Here is a 19,181-nt window from a genome sequence, read left to right as displayed (position 1 = left end):
TTCATTCGCTATTAAATTCTGTGGCTCTGGCTGAGCGGCACCTGTCGCAAAACGAGTAAGCCGCACAAATTTGCATTTACTTAAGGAATTAGTAAACAACAGATACAAATACACAAAACTAAAGATACATTTTAGCATCAGTAGCAATAGCAGCAGCAGCAGCAGGAGGAGATGCCTTCGCAGTAGAACGAGTTTCTTTTCGGATGCGAGAACCAGTTGCTTTTGCGCCTCGGCTTGGCATTTCAGTTTTTCAATTAATTTATTTAATGATATTTGTTATTTCTGTTGTGTTCTGCTCTGCTCTGTTCATTTGTTATAGAATATTCGTAGAATTCCCATTTGCAATGCCACAAAATGGCGACAATCGATGCCGAAACAAAAGGCGGATAATAAATGCACAAGAACTAAAACTTGGCAATCAAATTTCAACTGCAGTCGGGTCACAAATCTCTCAGAAGTGGGGAACCACGCGAGAGATTCCCTGCCGCTGGGCCAGGTCCCCTGCCACAAGCCGCACGCCATGCTCCACACACCGCCCTGCAGGCACGCAAAGTGCTCGACATTTCGCTTTCCCTCTCTCTCACTCTGTCGCTATGGCACTCTGGGCTTTTGTGTCCTTGAAATGCAACGGCAAAAATGGTTGCAGCAAAAAACAATTTGTGCCCCGATTAGAAGAAAAGGCGGTGGCGATGACGATGATGACGGAGCAGCCAAAACGACACCGCAGCCAGCGTCGTCATTGATGCAGTCAAGCCGAAAATGTGTTAATGGTGATGAATGCGAAACAGCTGCCTCCCCGGCGGCCTTACGTAATGGAATGCACTCTCCAATCAGCCCAAGGATTTCTGTGATTCCCCCGGACACCACCAAATCACACAAATCAGCAGAGATTTGTGGGTGGACAACGAGACCTTGAGCGGAAACAGGTTGTGCTATTCTCAAGATGTAGCATTAAAATATCTATGGTTTATGTAGCTAAATTTACTGAAGAATTCAAGTTTTAACAAGAGTTCTTTGAAGCCATTTGGCTCGACACATCTACAACTATTTCCCTTTTCCAAAGATTGCAATTTTCTACAGCACAGCAAAACAAGAAGCAAATCCCCCGACTCACCCATACAAATACTTATTCATAGTACAGAAACGCTTCTCCGTCTACTCTGTCACTTTCGGGTTTATCTTTAAAGTTCTTATGTACAAGAAAATAATAAAATAACCCAAGAAGCATATGAGAAGTGCTTCATTTACTCGGCAACTAGTACTTCTTTCGACCGGGAGAATTGTCGTACTCGAACATAGGAGTACGTACAACTTATCTGCCTGTCGTGCGGCGAGCGCACAGTTATCACTCGAGCGGAGACGTCGGCGATAAGGTTTATTTTCGTTATTTTGTAGTATTTTTGTTGTCGATAAGGCGGTCAGAGACGTGGCTAGTGGAAGCCTCTCAAAGAGGGGTTATTTCCGAGTAGAAAATCAATGGCTTCGCGCCCCCCTCGAGCACTGTCTGTCTGGCGAACATCCAATATGCTGAACATTCGTGAGCAACTTGTTTGCAGTTCAAAACGAGAAATGAGAAATCAAAATAGAGTCAAGTGTGTCTGGTGGGTATGACATCAGAAGTTGGGAAAGAGTTTTGGATGGGTTTTTATTTTAGAAGCTAAAATTGGGTGGCTGGCGGACACGCGACTCTCTGTGGCAGCTATTTGCCCGCATTCTCCACATAACGAGGCACCATTGTTGCAAGGCGCAAAGATTAATGTTTTGTATCTTAATTGAAAGGCTTGTTTGTGCGGCTGCTTGATAAGCAACATTTTTCTCTGGGCACAATTCGTTCATTTTTCTGTTCTGTTCTGTTTTGGGGCGCCACCACACAAATTTCGAGTGCAGGCCCTCAACCACTTTACGAGTGCGGTCAGGAGGGGGGCTAGAGGAAGCGGCCTCCTCTTCTCACATAACAAATTGTCAGCGGCAATGATTCCCAGCACTCAATGGCACGATAAAACGACACTCACTTCAACAATTCCGATGGATATTCCGAATGGAAACTTCAAAATTACTCGTACATTAGTGAGCGGAGGCAGAAGCGGGAGGCAACGGCTACGGCAAACGGACGGGGCAGTGCGCGAGTTTGTGAAAATCAAATACAACTAAATTCGAAACTGAAAATAATTAAAAACGAAATGGGTTTCAAGTCAGAACACGAAGAGAGGCAGAGGCAGAGGCATGCAGGCAGGCAAGCAGGCAGGCAGGCGACCCAAAGTATCTACGAGTTTCAAACACTTGCTAATGACAGAGAGCGGAAGATACTTATGAACAGAGAGAGGGAGAGAGAGCGCCACAAAAGAGCGAAGGAAGGAGAGCGGAAAGTGAGAGAGAGAGAGCCAAGTCAGAGTGAGAATGGGGGAGAGTGAGAGTTGTTGTTTCGGTTCGGTTCTGTTCTGTGCCCATGCTCTTTCTGCTGCTGCTGCCGCTGTTGTTGTATCTTGTAGATACTTTATCTACAAAACTGTCGAGTGCTGTGCTGGGTTTGCAAGTGTTTGCTCAGCCGTTTTTCACTGCTCTCTCTGACAGAGAACCCATACGATGGCATGTACTCCCATAAGTGAGTGTGTGTGTGTGTTTGTGTGTGTATATTCTTATCAGTAAATAGTTTATGTTATGTGCTGCACTTTGCTCTCTCCCTCTCTTTCTCTCTCCACTCTTTGTTGTTGTGTTATCTCAGCAGACGCCTTGACGCTGATAAAAACTCAAAGTTTAGCAATATTTTGGGATCCTAAGTGGATCACAAAGGAGACGGTGTGGCAGGGCAACCAAGTAACCCAGAGATATGTATGTAACCCCCTTTAGAGATAGCCTAATTTGTTGGCCATCATCTTTGTTTGCTCCGGTAACCCGGAATCGGACTCATTTATCGTCTTTTCATAGGCTCTCCCGCAACATCAAACATCAACAACGAATCTGCTGACAGGCTGTTGCTGTTTTGTATCTCTCTTTCTTTCTGTGTGTGTGTTTGTTTGTATCTTCTTTATCTCTATCTATCTCCTTTATTTTTTGACAAATATCATGTGCGATAAATCGTTGCCCCTCAGCCAGTGAAAAAGGACACACACGCACGCACGCAGACAGACAGACAGACTGGCAGGCAGGCATCCCGATGACAAAGGCTGATGGCAATTTATTCCCGACATTTCCGAAGCACCATTGACATTGCTAATCTGAAAATGCTCCTTTTTGTACGTTTTGTTTGACTTGTCAGGCATTAGGGCATTAAGGAACGGCCTGTAGGAAAACACTTTTCCCAGCAGCAAGAACAAACTTGAAAAATTATATGACTAATGGCCCTGAGACTGAAGAGTGTTCTACGAGTTAGTGTGTGCATCCCATGTGTGCATATAATGGGAGTGGGGCCTCGAGATGGGGTAACTATATTCTGCTGTCTTACGAACAGGTTGTTGGTTGCCAGACGATGACTCAGAACCGGACCTGAGAGGGAGCTGCTGCTGCTAATGACTGCCGCATGCAAATGATGAGCTAATCTTCACTCAATAACACTTGCCATTAGGAAGGTTAACAGATCTACCTCTAGCAATGTACGAGTACATGCACGCCCCTAGATTGCTATGCCCTCAATCGATAAGATTGCCTTATAGATAGAGTCTCTCGTCTATCTGTCAGATATGGTCAGCTTGCACGATAAAGAGTGTCACTCGTACATCCATTTTTGATTAGTTTGTACATTTTTATGCGTGTGTTTGTTTTCCGATAAAGGGTGTCATATATTTCGATTCGAAATTAAGATCTTTATTGCAATAAATCACTGAAAACCCCATATCATTCTGATTCTATCTTGATTTGGTGGGTCTTTAATCTAACTACCTTTGACGCCAACATTCCGTAACAAATGGATTTGTGACTGCTCCACCTAACATCCCGGATAAACTCTTGCGCTCAAATCAAAGCCGCAATGGAGCCATCCAAGCGAGCACCAAACAATTGCCCCAAATTCATAATTGCAGCCCGGCAAATGGGTTGACAAGCGCACACAAAAAGCAAAATAAGAGAGAGAACTATATATAGTCGCATATTTCTATATAATGGGTGGAACACCCCCAACCCTCCATCCAGTAGAGGAACAAAGAGAAAGGGGCACGGAAAGGGAAAGAGACCTAAAAATGGGGCAGTAGAAATAAAATCAACGTACAGAGAGAGCAAAATGAACAATGAAAGGAGCCGGGGACAACGCCGACAACGACTACAACAGTGTGGCGGACTGTCGAGTGGGGGTCAGCGCAGCAGTTGATAACTGCCGGAGTCAGTGGGCTTTGCCTGTATCGAGGGAGGGGTGTGAGTGTGGGAATGTTGGTGGGGAATTGGGATATAGAAGGGTGTTTAGCATTAGCGGAAGTTGACAAAAGAACCTAAAATGAAAGCCACAGCAGCGACACGAATGCAAATACAACAAAAGCGCAAATGTCATAAGCCATAAAGAAGAGGAAAAGCGCCCCAGGACACTTTATGCTCGACTTTATGATGGGCCACTATAAGAGAAAGAGAGAGGGAGGGAGATGGTGCTTTAAAGGCAGCCCCAACAGCAAGGACATCGCCTGTAAAAGGTAAACACGGCGCATACTTAACAAACTGCCAAATGTGAACGAGACGTGGATGAGGCAGCTGCCTGGGGCAAGGTAACCCAAGCCACCCAGTGTGCCACAGCGGTACAGCGAGTGCGACCTCATTGACTTTGGCGTCACGTTTTTTTGGATGAGTCGCTGTCGCTTCTTGTCTTCTGTCAAATGAGTTTTCCTCGTGTGTTTGCCTTTGTCCAGCTCTCTGTGCGTTTGCCCCATACATTGCTGTCTTTTCTTTTCACCAAAAAAAAATTCTATATAAGGAAAAATCGAAAGGAAAAACTTTAGTCGCATATGTAAGCAGGCACTGTTTGAGGCTTGAGTGTTTGTGTGCACAATTACTGGTTGTTCCTCTGCTTGTTCTTCCTGTTGCCGGCTCGCACGCCACATGAAAAATGAAAGCGAAAATCAATAAACAAGGCACGCGATACACTATCGCCAGGACCCCATCTGCCGGCCGCCCACTGACCCCCAAGATGGCTATCAATAAACTGTGGAGGGAGCAAGAAAAGCAGAGTTGAACCCCAAAAAGGGTTTCCCCGTTGTCTATGTAAGTGCCTCAATGCCGAAGTAAAAGAAAAACACCGAAATAGCACGATCCGAAGTGAGCTTCTTTTCCGAGTGTTTTCCATGAATGTCGCTGGCGCCTGCCAACCTTTTCGTCTACTCCTCATCATCATCATCATCCTCCTGCTGCTGCTGCTGCCACAGCGGTTGCCTTTGTGCGCATAATTTATGCTCATTGCGGGCCCCAGACCCCCACCACCACCAGCCCCCAGCTCAAGGCAACTCGAAGCAAACAGCAACCCATGCCGGTCCCCCATTTGCTGGCATACCCTTAAAGAGCGGGTAACATGGAAATTTCAATGAAGAAATGAGAAGAAAGCATGAGACCCTTTAAGGTACTATATTATAAGCATATCTGAATAATGTGGGAACCATTGAAATGGAAGGGTATGTGTTCGGAGGCTTATGCCTTTGAGGTTAGGCCTTCTTTTTTGTTTCTGAGCCGAGGGTACTCTTCATTTGAAAGGAATACTCGTGCCATCTACAGTTTGAGTAGGATTCTAAGGGTATCAAACCCAACGCACAGTTCTCTCTGTTTTATAGCCCTTTTCTCGAGTGGAGTAAGCTGCTTTGGATTTTGGCTTTAGATTTCGTTGACTCGGCTCAAAGCTCTGTCTCTCTTTTGTTTATCATGTATTTGATATGTACGCGTGTGTGTCGTTGATGATAATGATGTGTGTGAGTGTGTGTTTGTGCGTGGGGTCTCTGAGTGTGTTTGTTATAAATATCAGACGAGAGAGCGACTATTTGTGTCGAGTCAACAGAAAAACATGCAGCAAGCCACAGACTGGGAGGCAGGAAGGCAGGAAGGAGTTCAAGCCTGGATGAAGCACAGCACAGCTGCTGTTTACTTTTTTTTGTGGTGGCTGAATGGCTGCTAAATTATAATTATTAATGAGTGTATGAAATGAAATTAGAATTTCACATTAGCGCTGATTATGTGCGTTGCATAATGGAGCTGCGGCCATGCGGCGTATACGCAATACGTTTGTGCTCGTGTGTGGCTGTGGCTGTACGCAGTCCCATCTCCGTCACCTGCAATGCACGGTGGGCCCTGGCCCTGCCCTGCCCGTGTCTATAAATATGAAAATAAATACATATCGCTCTGCATATTTGTACCCAAATGTGTTCGTATATAGTGTGAAACATTCATATGCAGATACATACATAAATATCTACATACATATGTACAAGTATATAGCCATGCGCTTTTTCTCTGCGGAATCGTTGGTTTCTTTTCTTTTCTGTTCGTTTCGTTGCTGGTTTTTTGTGTGTGTTATTTCTGCTGGTTCGCTTGGCCATAAATGGGTGAAGGTTAAGCAACGTAATATACGGATGGCCGAATATAAATACAAAAACTATGCAGCCGTAGCAGCGGCAGCAACTTTATGCCCAACTACGAGTATAGTCCGTCCATTGCCATGAAAAGTGTGCGCCCTACGAAAATGTATCCGAGCGAGCAATGAAAAAGCATACATATTCAAGGCATGGAAAATATGCAGCGGCAAGAACCAATACCAATGCTGAGCTAGGCGAAAACAAGAGAGCCGCAAAGAGAGGCGGCAGCTAGCACAACATGCAACATCATGACTGGGGGAGGTCTCAAGGGGCACACAGAGACAGAGCAACGGCAGGGGCTTCCCATGAAAACAAAATCAAAAGCTCACAATTAGGCCAAACGAACGGCAGACCAGAGAGAGCGCAGAGCGAAGAGCGAAGCACGAAGAGTGGCAAAGATAGTGGCAGAGGGCAGAAGCAGCGACATGCAGTGTGTGTTGCATGAGTATGCTGCATTGTGTGTGTGTATATGTAAATTACTTGGGGGCAGTGAAGCCAAACTGCGAAACTATGTCGCTAGGTCGCCTGTCAATACAATCAAAGGGGGGGACAGGTTTATGAATACACGGTTGTCCACAGGGGGAATCGAATCAAATCGATGTCGTGTTTGCAGGTGCCCAAGCCAAGGTGCGTCTATGAATTATCCATAAATAAAGGCAGCGACAGAGACAGAGCCACAGGCAGAAGCAGGGCAGGGGCAGATACAAAGTCAGAGGCAGTCAAATGGCAACACGAACAGACACAAAAGACTAACACAAACACAAAGAACTTATGCCAAGACTAAGGTAAACAAGTGGGCAGGTCTCTCTCTTTCCCCCTCTCTGTTGGTTCCTCTCTGTGGCTGTCTCTGGTGCACGCTCAAGTGGTTAGACCTGGATATATTGGTGCTATTAAGAAAGGTGTCAATAGATTTGCCTGCTTCAAAATGTGGAACTATGCTTGGTTGCTGCTGACAAACAGAACATACTTAGAAAGATATTAATCTTTTGAATAGATATTCCTCTAAGCAATATACTAATGATTCGTAGCTGAATATACAACAAATAAGTTTTTAAACAAGCGACAAAAGTACAGCCACTAATTGAAACTGCACCACGAGCTGTGCACATTCTTCTGCTCTCTCGCTTCTACCTTCACTGACAATTATTATTTTTCTCGTTTATTCTCACAGATGAAATATTAAATCAATTTACTTGGCAACCCTGGCTGACAATGAAACAAATGTTTGTTTGTGCGCTTTATTTTTGGCATTTTAATTAAAAATTGCCCTAGTTGTCGAGTTGGTGGACGAGCCTGGCGACAGTTTTGTTCTGCACTTGGGCCGGGCCAACAGATTTTCAGATTTCAACAGCAGAAGCACAACCAGAAGCTCTTTTGGCAGTCGAAATGGTAGATAGGAAGAGATACATATGTACATATATACTCTGTACATACATATGTATATAGAGTGAGAGAGAGATAGGGAGATAGCGACAAGCAGTGTCCCAATTTAGCCAGAATCGATGCTTGGCAGCAGGCGCACAGGGGCCTGGGCGACAATGTAATTCATTCAGATTCAGCCGGATTTTATCCCCACCCTGCCCTCCACCCAGCACACCCTGCACATGACATTACTGCAAAAAACAACAACAGCAACATTCCCGCTTAAGGTATGCACTGTGCAATGTTGTTGCCTCGTTCACCTGCTGCCAGAGTTGCCAGACCTACATGTGTATCGCACAATATTGCACCTTCCTGCTCTTAGCTTTCTTCCACCCAACCCAAGGTATATTAAACAGATGGTAGGGTAGATGGTTTCCGTGGTTTTGTTTTTTTGCAGCATCTACGAATAGATCCGGACTAGAGCCAAAACCAATCGATCTTTGGTGAGATCGGATCTGTTGGTACTTTTTCCTTTGCCTCACCTTATGTTTTATATTCCCTGCTCCCACCTACCATCTCGCCCACGCCGCCACGCTCTCTTTCACACTCATGGCTATTATGTATTAGGCTTCGAAAGAGATTCTCTTCTGCCTTATTGCTTATTGCTTATTGTGTCTGTTTCTCGTTTCTCGTTTCTCGTTTTTCGTTTGCTTCTTGATTTCGCTTTTGTTGCTGTTACGTCACTCGCGCACTCAGGTATTTCATTAACAGTAATTCCATTCCGCGGAGATGCCTCTTCAAACGAGTAAAAATAACATTTTGTTTTTCTTTGATAATTACAAATGCAACTAATTTGTTATTGCCCCTGCGGGTTGAGAAGCTGTTTTTTTTATTTTTTGTGTTTGTTTTTTACATTTTAGCTTTGTTTGCTTTTTGCTTATTGTTTTTAGCTTTTTGTCTCATTCAATGTGATGACGCTGTGAACTTGAGCAGCCTCAAAGTCGATGGGTTATTGCCGTTCCCCGTTCCCCGATCCCCGTTGTTACGGCTTACCTCTAATAACATTCAATTGATGCAGCCAATTAACAGCCAGTGCCCGCCGCTGCAATTGCAAACAAACAAAACAAAAAACGCGACAGCGACAGCGATATCTATTTGAAGGCATTGGTGGCAATTATAAAATTGTTGAATATTTATGGGCAGGGCAAGGCAAGGTCAAGAAATGGGGTTTTCAAGCCGCCGGCGCCGCGTCCGCAGGTGAACCAAAGATCATCAAAAGCTCAATAATAGGCATGAACAGCTGATCCAGTGGATAAATTAAAATGATGTAGAGTACGCTTTTATTGTACATGTTTACATATGCAATAGATATCACTTAAAAGCGCAATTAAATGGATTTAAATTTAATGAAGATAAGTTATGGTCTGTCATTAACTGATACGGAAAGAGGAAGGGATTTACACAACGATCATTCGAATTATCAAAATGAAATAGTTCCAAATGTTTTAAAGATCTATAACTGATATAACTGAGATCTATAACTGATTGTATCCAATGAAGTGGATTTAAATGAATTTATGATAATGACAATAACATCTAAGCAGATAGTTAACAACTGATCGCTAGAAGAAAATGATTCCAACGAAAGAAAGTACCGCGCGTACCGTATATCAGCTTTCTGTGTCAGACATGTTCCATTAATGAAGTCTATTTTCTTAGTTTCATCTCGCACATAAGTTCTGGAATTTATGGATACCTCGGCGCTTGAGTTTTCATTCTCATTCCATTCTCAAAACAGAAAAACCTAGCAACAACATCAAGTAACTCTAAACTTCGACACGCATAACTTCCCTTGTGTAAGGGCCCATACACCTATTTTCAACCATACAAAAATTGCGTCTCGTTTTCGGATCTTGAAAGTGATTCATTTTTGCAATTTTCATTTTCGTAAACCAATTTAGGCGGCTCAAAGTTTTTCCTAGAATCTCCACTCGCTTTAATTTACTGCTAACATTGCAGTTTTGCATTCTGTGAGGCCTCGATTATGGCCCCAACGCGCACACACACACACACACAGTCGGAGGCACGCATTTAGGGCTCGGACTCGGCTAATAAGCCGAGTGAGTGGTGGGGAGGGGCAAAAAGTACCCGTCTCCGGGTCGAAATCACCGCCGTAACCATTACGGCAAATAGGTTAACAGCGGTTTCGTGCCTTTTGCATGGACATTTCTCTGTGTGTATATGTGTACATGCATATACGAGAGAGTGTGTGCTTGTTTACATAAACCTTTTCTCGTTTTTGGGCTTTACTTTTTTCTTCTCAGTTACTTCGAACCCTTGCTGACTTTTTCTATTACTCTGCTGGTCCTATACATGTGCCTGTGACTGTGGCTGTGCCTACACCTCTGCCGCAACAGCAACAGCAGCGGCAGCAGCAGTTTAACCCACATACATACGAACGCTGCTCCACGAAATTGCGCAACGGGGGTGGGGATGTGCTGCTGGGAGGCGACCGTCTGGGGGCGGGTGTGAATGCAAATGAAACGAAACGACAGACAAGCGGACAATTTAATGCCTATTTGCATTTAACAGCAACAGCAGCAGGCAAAAAACTAGAATCAAGTGTCGGGTTAGAAGGTGAAACGAGCAAATGGATGAGCAAAAGGAAAGCAGAAAAAAGTAGAAAGAGGGAGCGACAATGACAGAAACCGTAATAGAAACGGGTGCAGGCAGGTGGGGGGGGTGGTGGAAGATGACCGACTGCGCAAAACGTGACGGCGGGCAGAAAGGATCGGCATAAATCATCTACAGATGCGTGAGATTTCGTAAAAGAGTAAGACGCACTTTGTTTTGTTTAAAAAAAGACGTAATTTCCCAGAATTTCCAACCCTTGCTGGAAAGCTGAACAGATATTTGGAATTCCTGGAAAACCAAAGCGCTGAAGAGGCGAACAAATACATACATATGTATGTACATATGTGTATGTCAGGAGATAGATAGGATCTACGCAAAAGACATCTACATATAGTGAAGCCACTGCGGAATTCAACTGCAGAAGATCCACTGCAAAGGATTCCCTGCAATGCCTCTGTGGAGAATCCGCTGCGTAGCTCCGCTATAGATGATCAGTTGCTCTCCCCACACCCAGCACCCAATTATTCTATGCTTAAGGCTTAAAGAGATCGATCTTACATCTAGTTTTTAGATATATTCACCTTTTTGCAAGGAGTCGTGCATACAGCTGCAATTAATTTGAGTGTGGCTATATAAGAACGACTATATATGGTACTTGGATACGCTCTATGTGGATATCGCTTTATGCTGGGCTTACTTTACTTGACTTTACAATACAATATGTACTCGTACATACGTTATTATTTGTTATATTATAGTATTCAATTATTCAATTATTGTTTTATGTGTGACGCGCGACAGTTGCTTTTGTTGTTGTTGCTGTTGCTGTTTCTGTTGCTGCTGTTGCTGTAGCTTCTGTTGGAATTTTCTTGTTAGTTTATCAACTTTGTTTTGACTCTGTTCTTTGCCTCTCTTCTGCTCTCTCGTTAGGCGCTGATCAGCAGCTAATGTTGCTATCGTTGTTTTTATACTCTTGGTAAATGTTTGTTGAATTATATAAAACGCGCACACAAATTAACACAACACAACCACGCGCTCGGCCGAACAATTAGTGATGCAAAATCGTTGATATCGATCTTTCTCTGTGATCTGTGATACTATCGACGAATATGGAAAATCCTTTTCTGAAGCAAACAATTAGTTTAGCGTTTTATCTGGGTGCCCCTATCGCTGTTGCTTCTTTTTCTGTTTTCTATTTTTTGTGTTTCGTGCGCGTCACGCGGCGTCTTGGTCTTTTCCCGTTGCGCGTTTGAGTGAGTATGTGAATATGTGAGTGCTTTTGTCGAGGGTTATGAGTGTGACTGTTATTTTGCACCAAATTCAAATAACACACTCAGAGAGAGGGAGAGAGTGGCGCCGAGAGAAAACGAACCGAAACGAATCTCATGAGAGATTCTAAGCTCTCAAAAGTTACTCTCTCTATGTAATGTATACATATAAATATTTCACTCTGGCACTCTCTGAGTATCTGTGTGCCACGTACACGTGCCTGTCTGATCACATTTCTAGCTGAAAGTGTATAAATGTGTGTTTGCTGTTGCTCTGTTATTTCTTTGTCTCTTTTGCGCGTAATGTCTAGATTGATTTTTTTAAGTTTTTCTTTTTTTAATTTGAATGTTAAATAGGGACTCAAATGCGTTACGCGGTTGTGTGTTTTAAAATGTATTTCAAATATTGCACAAAAAACGGTTCAACCTTAAGCTTTTGCTCTCTCTCTCTCTCTCCGGCAACCACCATGTGTACATGGCTCTCATCTCTCTCTGCCTCTCTGTGTTTTTCCACTCTCCCACCGACAGTTGCTTATTAGGGCACTAGGTTTTCATGCAAACGTTGGAAAATTGCTGCACGTTCACACACACACACACACACACACACACACACATTCACACACACTTATGAAGAGCGACATTTTTGGGACAAACTCATGCATTTCCTGTGCAACTGCCAAAAGCTCGCTGCGAACGAGGGCTGCAGGCTTCAAGCGTTTTGCCTTGAACAAATTGAACTTCTATCGGATTTTGCCATTCAAATTGTTTATGACATAATAACTGAGAAATGCCCAGGCCATATGTTTGCCCCGACAGAGAGTGAGTGAGAGAGAACATTCCATGCGGAGGGAACGTGAATATGGGGAGAATAACGAGAAAAACTCGTTGGGGACACACAAACGAAAACGAAAATTTCAAATAAAATTGGATATAATTTATGTATACGCGATGTGTGCGTTGCGTTTTATCAGCCTTCGGCCTCAGATTCAGCTTCTGCCTTAGTTTCAGCCTTAGCTTGCAAGCGCTAATCAAGCAAGGGGGAGGAGGTGGGCGGAGAAGAGCGAGAAAAAGCTTTGTACACACACATACACGCACACTGGGAGAAAAAGAGTGTGTTGGTGCTGCTTTGACACACTTTTTTATGACGTCGTTGATTTTAATTTCGTTTGCTCGTTCCAACGTTTAGTTTTTGGTGTGTGTGTGAGTGTGTTCTCGTTCTCGTTCGGCTCTTAGAAGGAAGGAGCTTGGGTTGCCTGACATTCGATTTGACCATTGGAACGGTTCCAAGGAGGAACAGGGGGGAGAAAAGTTCGCTCCTTCACCTGCAAGGGAATGTTTGTTGATAACATATCCGCGAAGCCTCTGATAAATTAACACATGTTTTCTGGTTAGCTCCTCTCTCTCTTCCCAACTGATGCTTCCAATCGGATCGGATGGATGGAGAGGCATCTCCTTCCAGTTGGAAGTGGAATTGTTTTTGGTCTTGGGGGTTTACCAAGTGTTAATTAAATTTGGTAGAAAATCTAGCGCGTTACAATTTCAGTTTCTTTTTCTTTATATACTTTTGGTACATGTGTGTGTGTGTGTGAGTATGGAATGTGTGCATGTGTGAGTATTTATGTAACCAGCCTGACAAACGAGCAAGTGAGAGAGAGCGAGGCAAAGCGCACATGCCAAGGCATAGATACTTTTTGGCATTGAAACAAAACGTAGTTCACAAAAAGCACACGAACACAACACACACTGGCAAACACTGGCACACAGATACGGATACGACACGAAAAAATAACTTAGAACGAAACCAAACGAAACGCAAAGAGGAACCAGAACAGAGAACAGTAGAACAGAGCTTAGAGAGGAGATACATAGCACATATACACACAACACACCACACCACACACTTCTATGCCTCTCTCTCTCTCCCTCTCTCTATCTCTCCATCCCATTCCCTCTCACTGTGGGTAGCGCGTGTGTGCATTATTTAATTTAATTTAATTAAATTTTATTCCGCTCATTCTCATTAGACAGCAGAGCAGCCAAACCAAAACGATAGCAACAGCAGCAGCTTGAACGTTGACGTTGACGTTGACCCAGCGTTAGCCCACTTCGAGATACTTTTGTGCAGCACTTTTTTAATTGGTTGCTCGAAAAGCACTTTTGTTTAGATACGGTTTTCGATTTGATAGATTGATAGATAGATTGTTGTTTTGGATGTTGCAGAACTTTGTGCTTATTTCGCTTCACGAACACGCACACTGACTCACACACACGCACACACACAAACACAGTGGCAGTCACAGGCTGTGTATCTGTGTGTGGGCTTTTGTGGCATAAACATATAAACAAAACTCACAAACGACGACGCTGGGACGCTGTGACGACTCGTCTATGAATCCAACTGAACTGAAAACAGAAACTGAGGAGCTGAAAACTTGAAGCAGCGTTTGCTGCTGAGATTTCTGTACAGAAAAATTCCGATGGTTTCGTTCCCCATTCGGCGGGGCCCGATGGTGCACAGTGGTTGTGCACCCATACACCCAAACAGCCGAGAGAGTGAGAGAGCAGCGACTGTGTATCTGTGTGAATTGTGCTCAAAATTGTATCTCAATCCCATTGCGTATATTTCGGTTTTGCTTTCGAATTGGAAATGAGCGGGTCACAGAGAGAGAGAGAGCCAAGAGAGCTAACTGCGCAGCGGAGACAGAGAGAGCGGCTCTCTTTGGCTGCGTAAAAACAACCACTTTACGCTCAAATCGGATTCAATTTGAATTTCCATTGTGCATTTTCCAAGCAGATACCCCCTCCCCCCACCCACCACGTATCGCAGCATCTCGAGCGTCGTCGCATTTCCTAGATGACTCTCAGAAATCCAATAGGTCATAAAGGCCACAACAATGCCCCCGTATAGATAGCCAACTAATGCCACTGATAAGACCAGGGAACATGCACTGTGTCCCCACTGTGTCATTTTAAAACTAATCCGCATCACGTGGAAAGCGGCTAAAACACACTTCGCTACACAAGTGAGACTCCTCAATTTATTTAAATTGGTATTCAAAATTCGCAGATAGGCAGGCCTTCGATGTGCCTTGCAATTGCAGTAGTTTCCTCATTATCACTAATCCTACAAAATAGTTATAGTTACATCTTTTCCGAATTAGACATAAAATGGATTGCAAGGACAGGGGAGGATTCTAGAGATATCACAAAACATAGAAAACTACATAAAATAAAAACAAAAAAATTATGAAATTACACGAGGGGCGAACCCGGCTGTGAAGTCAGTGCGTCAAATGTTTCCACTATCCCCGATGGAAGCATGAATAAATAAATTATGCACATTTCAAGGAATGCGCAAGGTCTTTCTGGTGCGGACAGTGCTGCTTATGTGTTTCGACGTAGCTGAGATTGCGTGTTGCGTCAGAGATTCATGTGTTGCTGTACTTTGTTCCTGTTTGTTTCCTTCTCAAATTCTGGGTACCCGTTCCTGGTCCGGGCAGATCAGCTCGATGTGGAGCTCGATATGGAGATGTGGCTGGTTACATAGGCCTCCGTCTCCATGGGACACAAAGGTGGCGCTATTAGCGGATCAAAGTGTTCCAGGATCTGTAGGAAGGTAAGCGTAGTGCGCTCACAGCGGGCTGCGTTCGGCATTAGGTGGCACACATCGAACTACAAAGAACAAAAAAATGTATGAAGAATCAATAAATAATTCAAGATTAAGATTAAGATTACCTTCTCCGTCTGCTGCTCTTCACCGCCGCACTGCATTAAATTCGTGCGATGCAGCACGTAGCCCACACGCTGCGTCTTGGCCGTGTTCTTGGTGAGACGACGCATTACGGTCACGTCCAGATCCTCGTTGGCCGAGATATGATCGCTACCAAACTGCCCCTGAGCTCCGGTCCACTCATTCTCCATATAGATAAACTTGTCCAGGGGGTCCAACAACGACTGCAATGCCTTGTGGGCAACGCTGGTCAAGTATCCGGCTGGATGGACCTCCGTAGGCCGGCCACAGCCACCTATGTTTTCCAGCACCAGGCGATAGATGTGCAGCACCGGTTTGTTGTCGAGCACACCCTGACCCAGACCGCGTTCGTCGTCCCTGGCCAGGCGCCGATCCTGCATGATTTCCATTTCTCCAGGCGCCAGCGAGGAGCCGCCCAGCGGCTGTCCTGTGAGCAGAGTCAGTCGCATGTTCGCATCTTCGATGAACATGGCCGATGGCACCGGATAGTAGTTCGCCTGCAGCGGCAGCTTCCACAGGCGCCGCCGCCTAATGTGCTGCAGTCCATTCAGATCAGTGTAGAATATGTTCCGGCTGTCGATTTGCGTCTGCAGACGCATTACGATCTCCGTGTTGTCCATCACACCGATGTCCACCAGATTGCGTATCTCTGGTGCCCCGCCGCGCATAATCGTCTGATGAATCACATTGGGCAGACCCACAGACACTGTCGACTCCAGCTTCCCTTCGGTGACCAGCACCACGGGATTGGTGCTGGGGTAGGGCGAGGCCGGTCCATTGGGCAGAAAGAGGTAGGCCCCAGAGCGATCGCCGTGCTGGCGAGTGCCGTACCTGAGGAACTTTAGATGGACAGGCACATGCGAGCTGTCAGGCGTCAGCTGCATGGACTTCAGCAGGCCCTGCTCGGAGAAGGCAAGCGTGGGTCCCTGGCCTACACGCAACGAGATCTCTCGATGCTCGCCGAACTTAACATCCTGCGGATACTGGCCCAGGCGAACGGTTTGTGGATTGCTACGCAACAGCAAATTCGAGGCATAAGAAGTGTGTCTGCAGGAGATTTGGAAATGTTATCGGAAATATTCTAGAAGTGTAATGGCAGGGTGGAGACTCACTCTGGCTTGCTGTCGGAAACGGTCAGCACATAGGTGGACAGTCCCATGGGCGGGACGCGAGCCTTGAAGATGATTCGATACTTGGTGGTGGAGGCTTGTGGGTGAGTTGTTTTCGTGATCGTGTCGTGGTGCCAGGTCCAGACGGGCGTCACTTGAGCCTCAACTGGATTGTTGGTGGCGTCGGTGACGCTGACAAATGGACTCGAGACGAAAAAGTCCACCAATTGCTCACGCCAGTGGGGCAGAGTGTTGTGCATCACCACATGCTTCGTGGGCAGCTGATCGCCGAGAATGATGGTGGTGCGTAGGTCCTCCACGCCGGATCCCGGCAGGCGTGAGTCGTCCAGCATAAAGTAAACAAAATTATAGTCGGGACTGTAGATGGAGGGTTTGGTGAGCAGGCGGTAGATCGATTGCTGCATCACAGACTGGCACCCCTTCAGTGCCTCTACCATGCGCTTCTCGTAATCCAACACCACATGGGTCTTGGCAGTGCCCGTGATGCCGTCATGATGTTGGAACAGCGACAGCTGTCGACGTGCATTCGCCAGCACTCGGTCAAAGCCCGTGTTGTTGGGCCACACGTTCCAGGCAGAGAGCATCTCCGCCGAACGCACATAGTGCATCAGCACTCGATCCATGCGCTTGTGGTAGGGCCGCGACGTATAATATCCACTCCAGTAGTTGTCCGCGCGGTCTGCATAGGTGAAAAAGTCACCGCTGAGCGAGGGAAAGTCCTGCGATTGCTGGTGCACTGCGCTAAAGTACTCTGCGAGTGTGCCAAACTGCGCCTGGACATTAAAGTGCGGCTGGCTGTTGATGTGCTCAAAGAGCCTTTCGTAATTGACACGCTGCACATCCCACTCGGTGTTCTGCTTGAAGCGGAAGTCGTCCCCCAAGGGCACCAGCAGCACGTTTGTTCGGTAGAGCTCGGCCTTTTTCTTCCACTGATCCACCAAAAGATCCGAGCGGCCGGCTACATTGTTTTCATCGATAGCCTTGGGCGATATGCGCCACGGACAGCTCATTCCGAAGGCACCCGTTCGCTTGAAATCGAACTGGCAGCACACCTTGGGATCCGGCCCGCAGGTGTGGGGTATATCGTACGAGTAGAAGGGCATCATGTGCGTGAAGAGAGCCGTGTCGCCGGTCGTGTCCCATATCTGTCGCCACAGGAACTCCAGCTGGCGCTGTTGGGCCAGCTCTTTCTTCACCGAATAGTGGGTTCTCTGGATGAGGAGATTCTTGAATCCGCTCTTCTGCAGGATGTACGGCATAGTGGGGCTGTGGCCAAAGGGATCGATGGCCCAGGAGGCTGTGGGTGTCACATTGAAATTCTGCTTGAGCCAGGTCTGTCCCTCGGTTAGTTGCAGCAGCACGTTTCGCCAGTGCGTGTTGGCTTCGTCGGGCATCACCCAGCCGCCGGTGACAAACTCCAGCTGTCCGCCCTTCACGATTCTGCAGGTAGTTGGGGAGGATGAGCAAATCTTTTAGATAGAAACCGAATCATGCTTACGCTTTCATTTGTAGCTTCTTGTTCTCCCCCAGGTCCTGATAGAAGCGCGCAAAGTATGAGATCTCAGCCCAAATGAACTTCATGTCGGGATTCTCGTGGAGGTGCCGCAGCGCATTGGACAGAATGTGTTTGGTGTCGTGCTGATAGTACTCCTCGAATGTCTCCAGCCAGCCAGGATCGTTGTGCGAGTGTGGCACAACAAACACCTTCAGCTTGTGGTGCATGTTGTATTTCAAGGGATCATATTTGATGTTCCAGCCCTGTTTCCAAACGCCACCATCAATGTCCTTGAAGGACATCTTGTCGTAGAGCTCCAACATCTGCACATCCACCTCTGGCACCTGCTGCACTACATCCATGCACCCAGGCTCGCTTCGTGCCACCACCTTCACCGCTTCGCGCTCCGTTTTGCCACCATCCTCCTTGACCAGACGGGCCCGAATATGGCGCATTTCCACGTCGTGCTCTTGCAAGCCATTCTCCAGCTGCTGCAGCTTGTCCTCAATGGATGAATAGTTTGGCTGCATAAAATGAATAATTGTTTATTTCCGCTGAAGGCGAGACGAAAGCGACCAATTAGTCTTACCTTCTTCTGGCTGGCTGCCGGCGCAGCAAAGTTAAGGATCACATAGAGGCTGAGAAAGACGAGAAGGATGCCCGAGCATATTAAAAGCGCAAAGCGACGACGTATGCGCAGCATTTCTTTCCTAATTTATCATGGAAAACGGTACACATCAGACAACAAGCCTACTGAAACAGAATTTCTCGGACTTGCCTCCCGGACTTGCGTGGTTTTTTCACATAAACAAATGATTAGAGGTGGACAGTGTGACGCGGAGTTGCCAGGGTGTCAATAAGCTGCTATCGGTTGCCCACGATAGTCAGCCGGGAATCATCACGTTTGTTTCTGCAATAACAATTAATTTATGCAATTTAAATGTAAATTGCAATTTGTGGGCAGAAATTATTGTTTAACATGAGTGAGTGATGAGTGTTTTTTTCACA

The 19,181-nt window shown here is 45.8% G+C and overlaps 2 protein-coding genes across 9 annotated transcripts in view; both read right to left on the bottom strand.

The window, feature by feature from the left end:
- Nucleotides 1-11,322, bottom strand: part of LOC117897316 (RNA-binding protein Nova-1) — a 32,901-nt gene extending 21,579 nt beyond the window's left edge. For 4 of the 8 annotated variants that reach the window (XM_034806081.1, XM_034806082.1, XM_034806083.1 and 1 more), the window contains exon 1: nucleotides 11,111-11,321. Coding sequence is in view for 2 of the 8 variants with exons in the window: in XM_034806083.1 (XP_034661974.1) it covers nucleotides 11,111-11,132 (22 nt within the window). In the remaining 6 variants the exon portion in view is untranslated. Of the gene's footprint in view, nucleotides 1-2,012; nucleotides 2,033-11,110 lie in introns of those variants that run through there. The other 4 variants (XM_034806074.1, XM_034806076.1, XM_034806075.1 and 1 more) reach the window with 3 other exon arrangements.
- A 3,491-nt stretch (nucleotides 11,323-14,813) lies between these two features.
- LOC117897631 (alpha-mannosidase 2) lies at nucleotides 14,814-18,987 on the bottom strand. The gene is made up of 5 exons (XM_034806604.1): nucleotides 18,763-18,987; nucleotides 18,177-18,697; nucleotides 16,661-18,118; nucleotides 15,533-16,595; nucleotides 14,814-15,469 (listed from the first exon to the last, which is right to left on the bottom strand). The coding sequence occupies exons 1-5, from the start codon at nucleotides 18,874-18,876 to the stop codon at nucleotides 15,299-15,301; spliced, it is 3,327 nt and encodes a 1,108-aa protein (XP_034662495.1). The 5' UTR covers nucleotides 18,877-18,987; the 3' UTR covers nucleotides 14,814-15,298.
- Between the last annotated feature and the right edge of the window lie 194 nt (nucleotides 18,988-19,181).

The sequence above is a fragment of the Drosophila subobscura genome, chromosome O (genome assembly GCF_008121235.1).
Source record: "Drosophila subobscura isolate 14011-0131.10 chromosome O, UCBerk_Dsub_1.0, whole genome shotgun sequence".
Taxonomy (NCBI): Eukaryota; Metazoa; Arthropoda; class Insecta; order Diptera; family Drosophilidae; genus Drosophila; species Drosophila subobscura.
The sequence above is the reverse complement of the archived record's forward strand: the minus strand, read 5'-3'. Positions and strand labels throughout refer to the sequence as shown.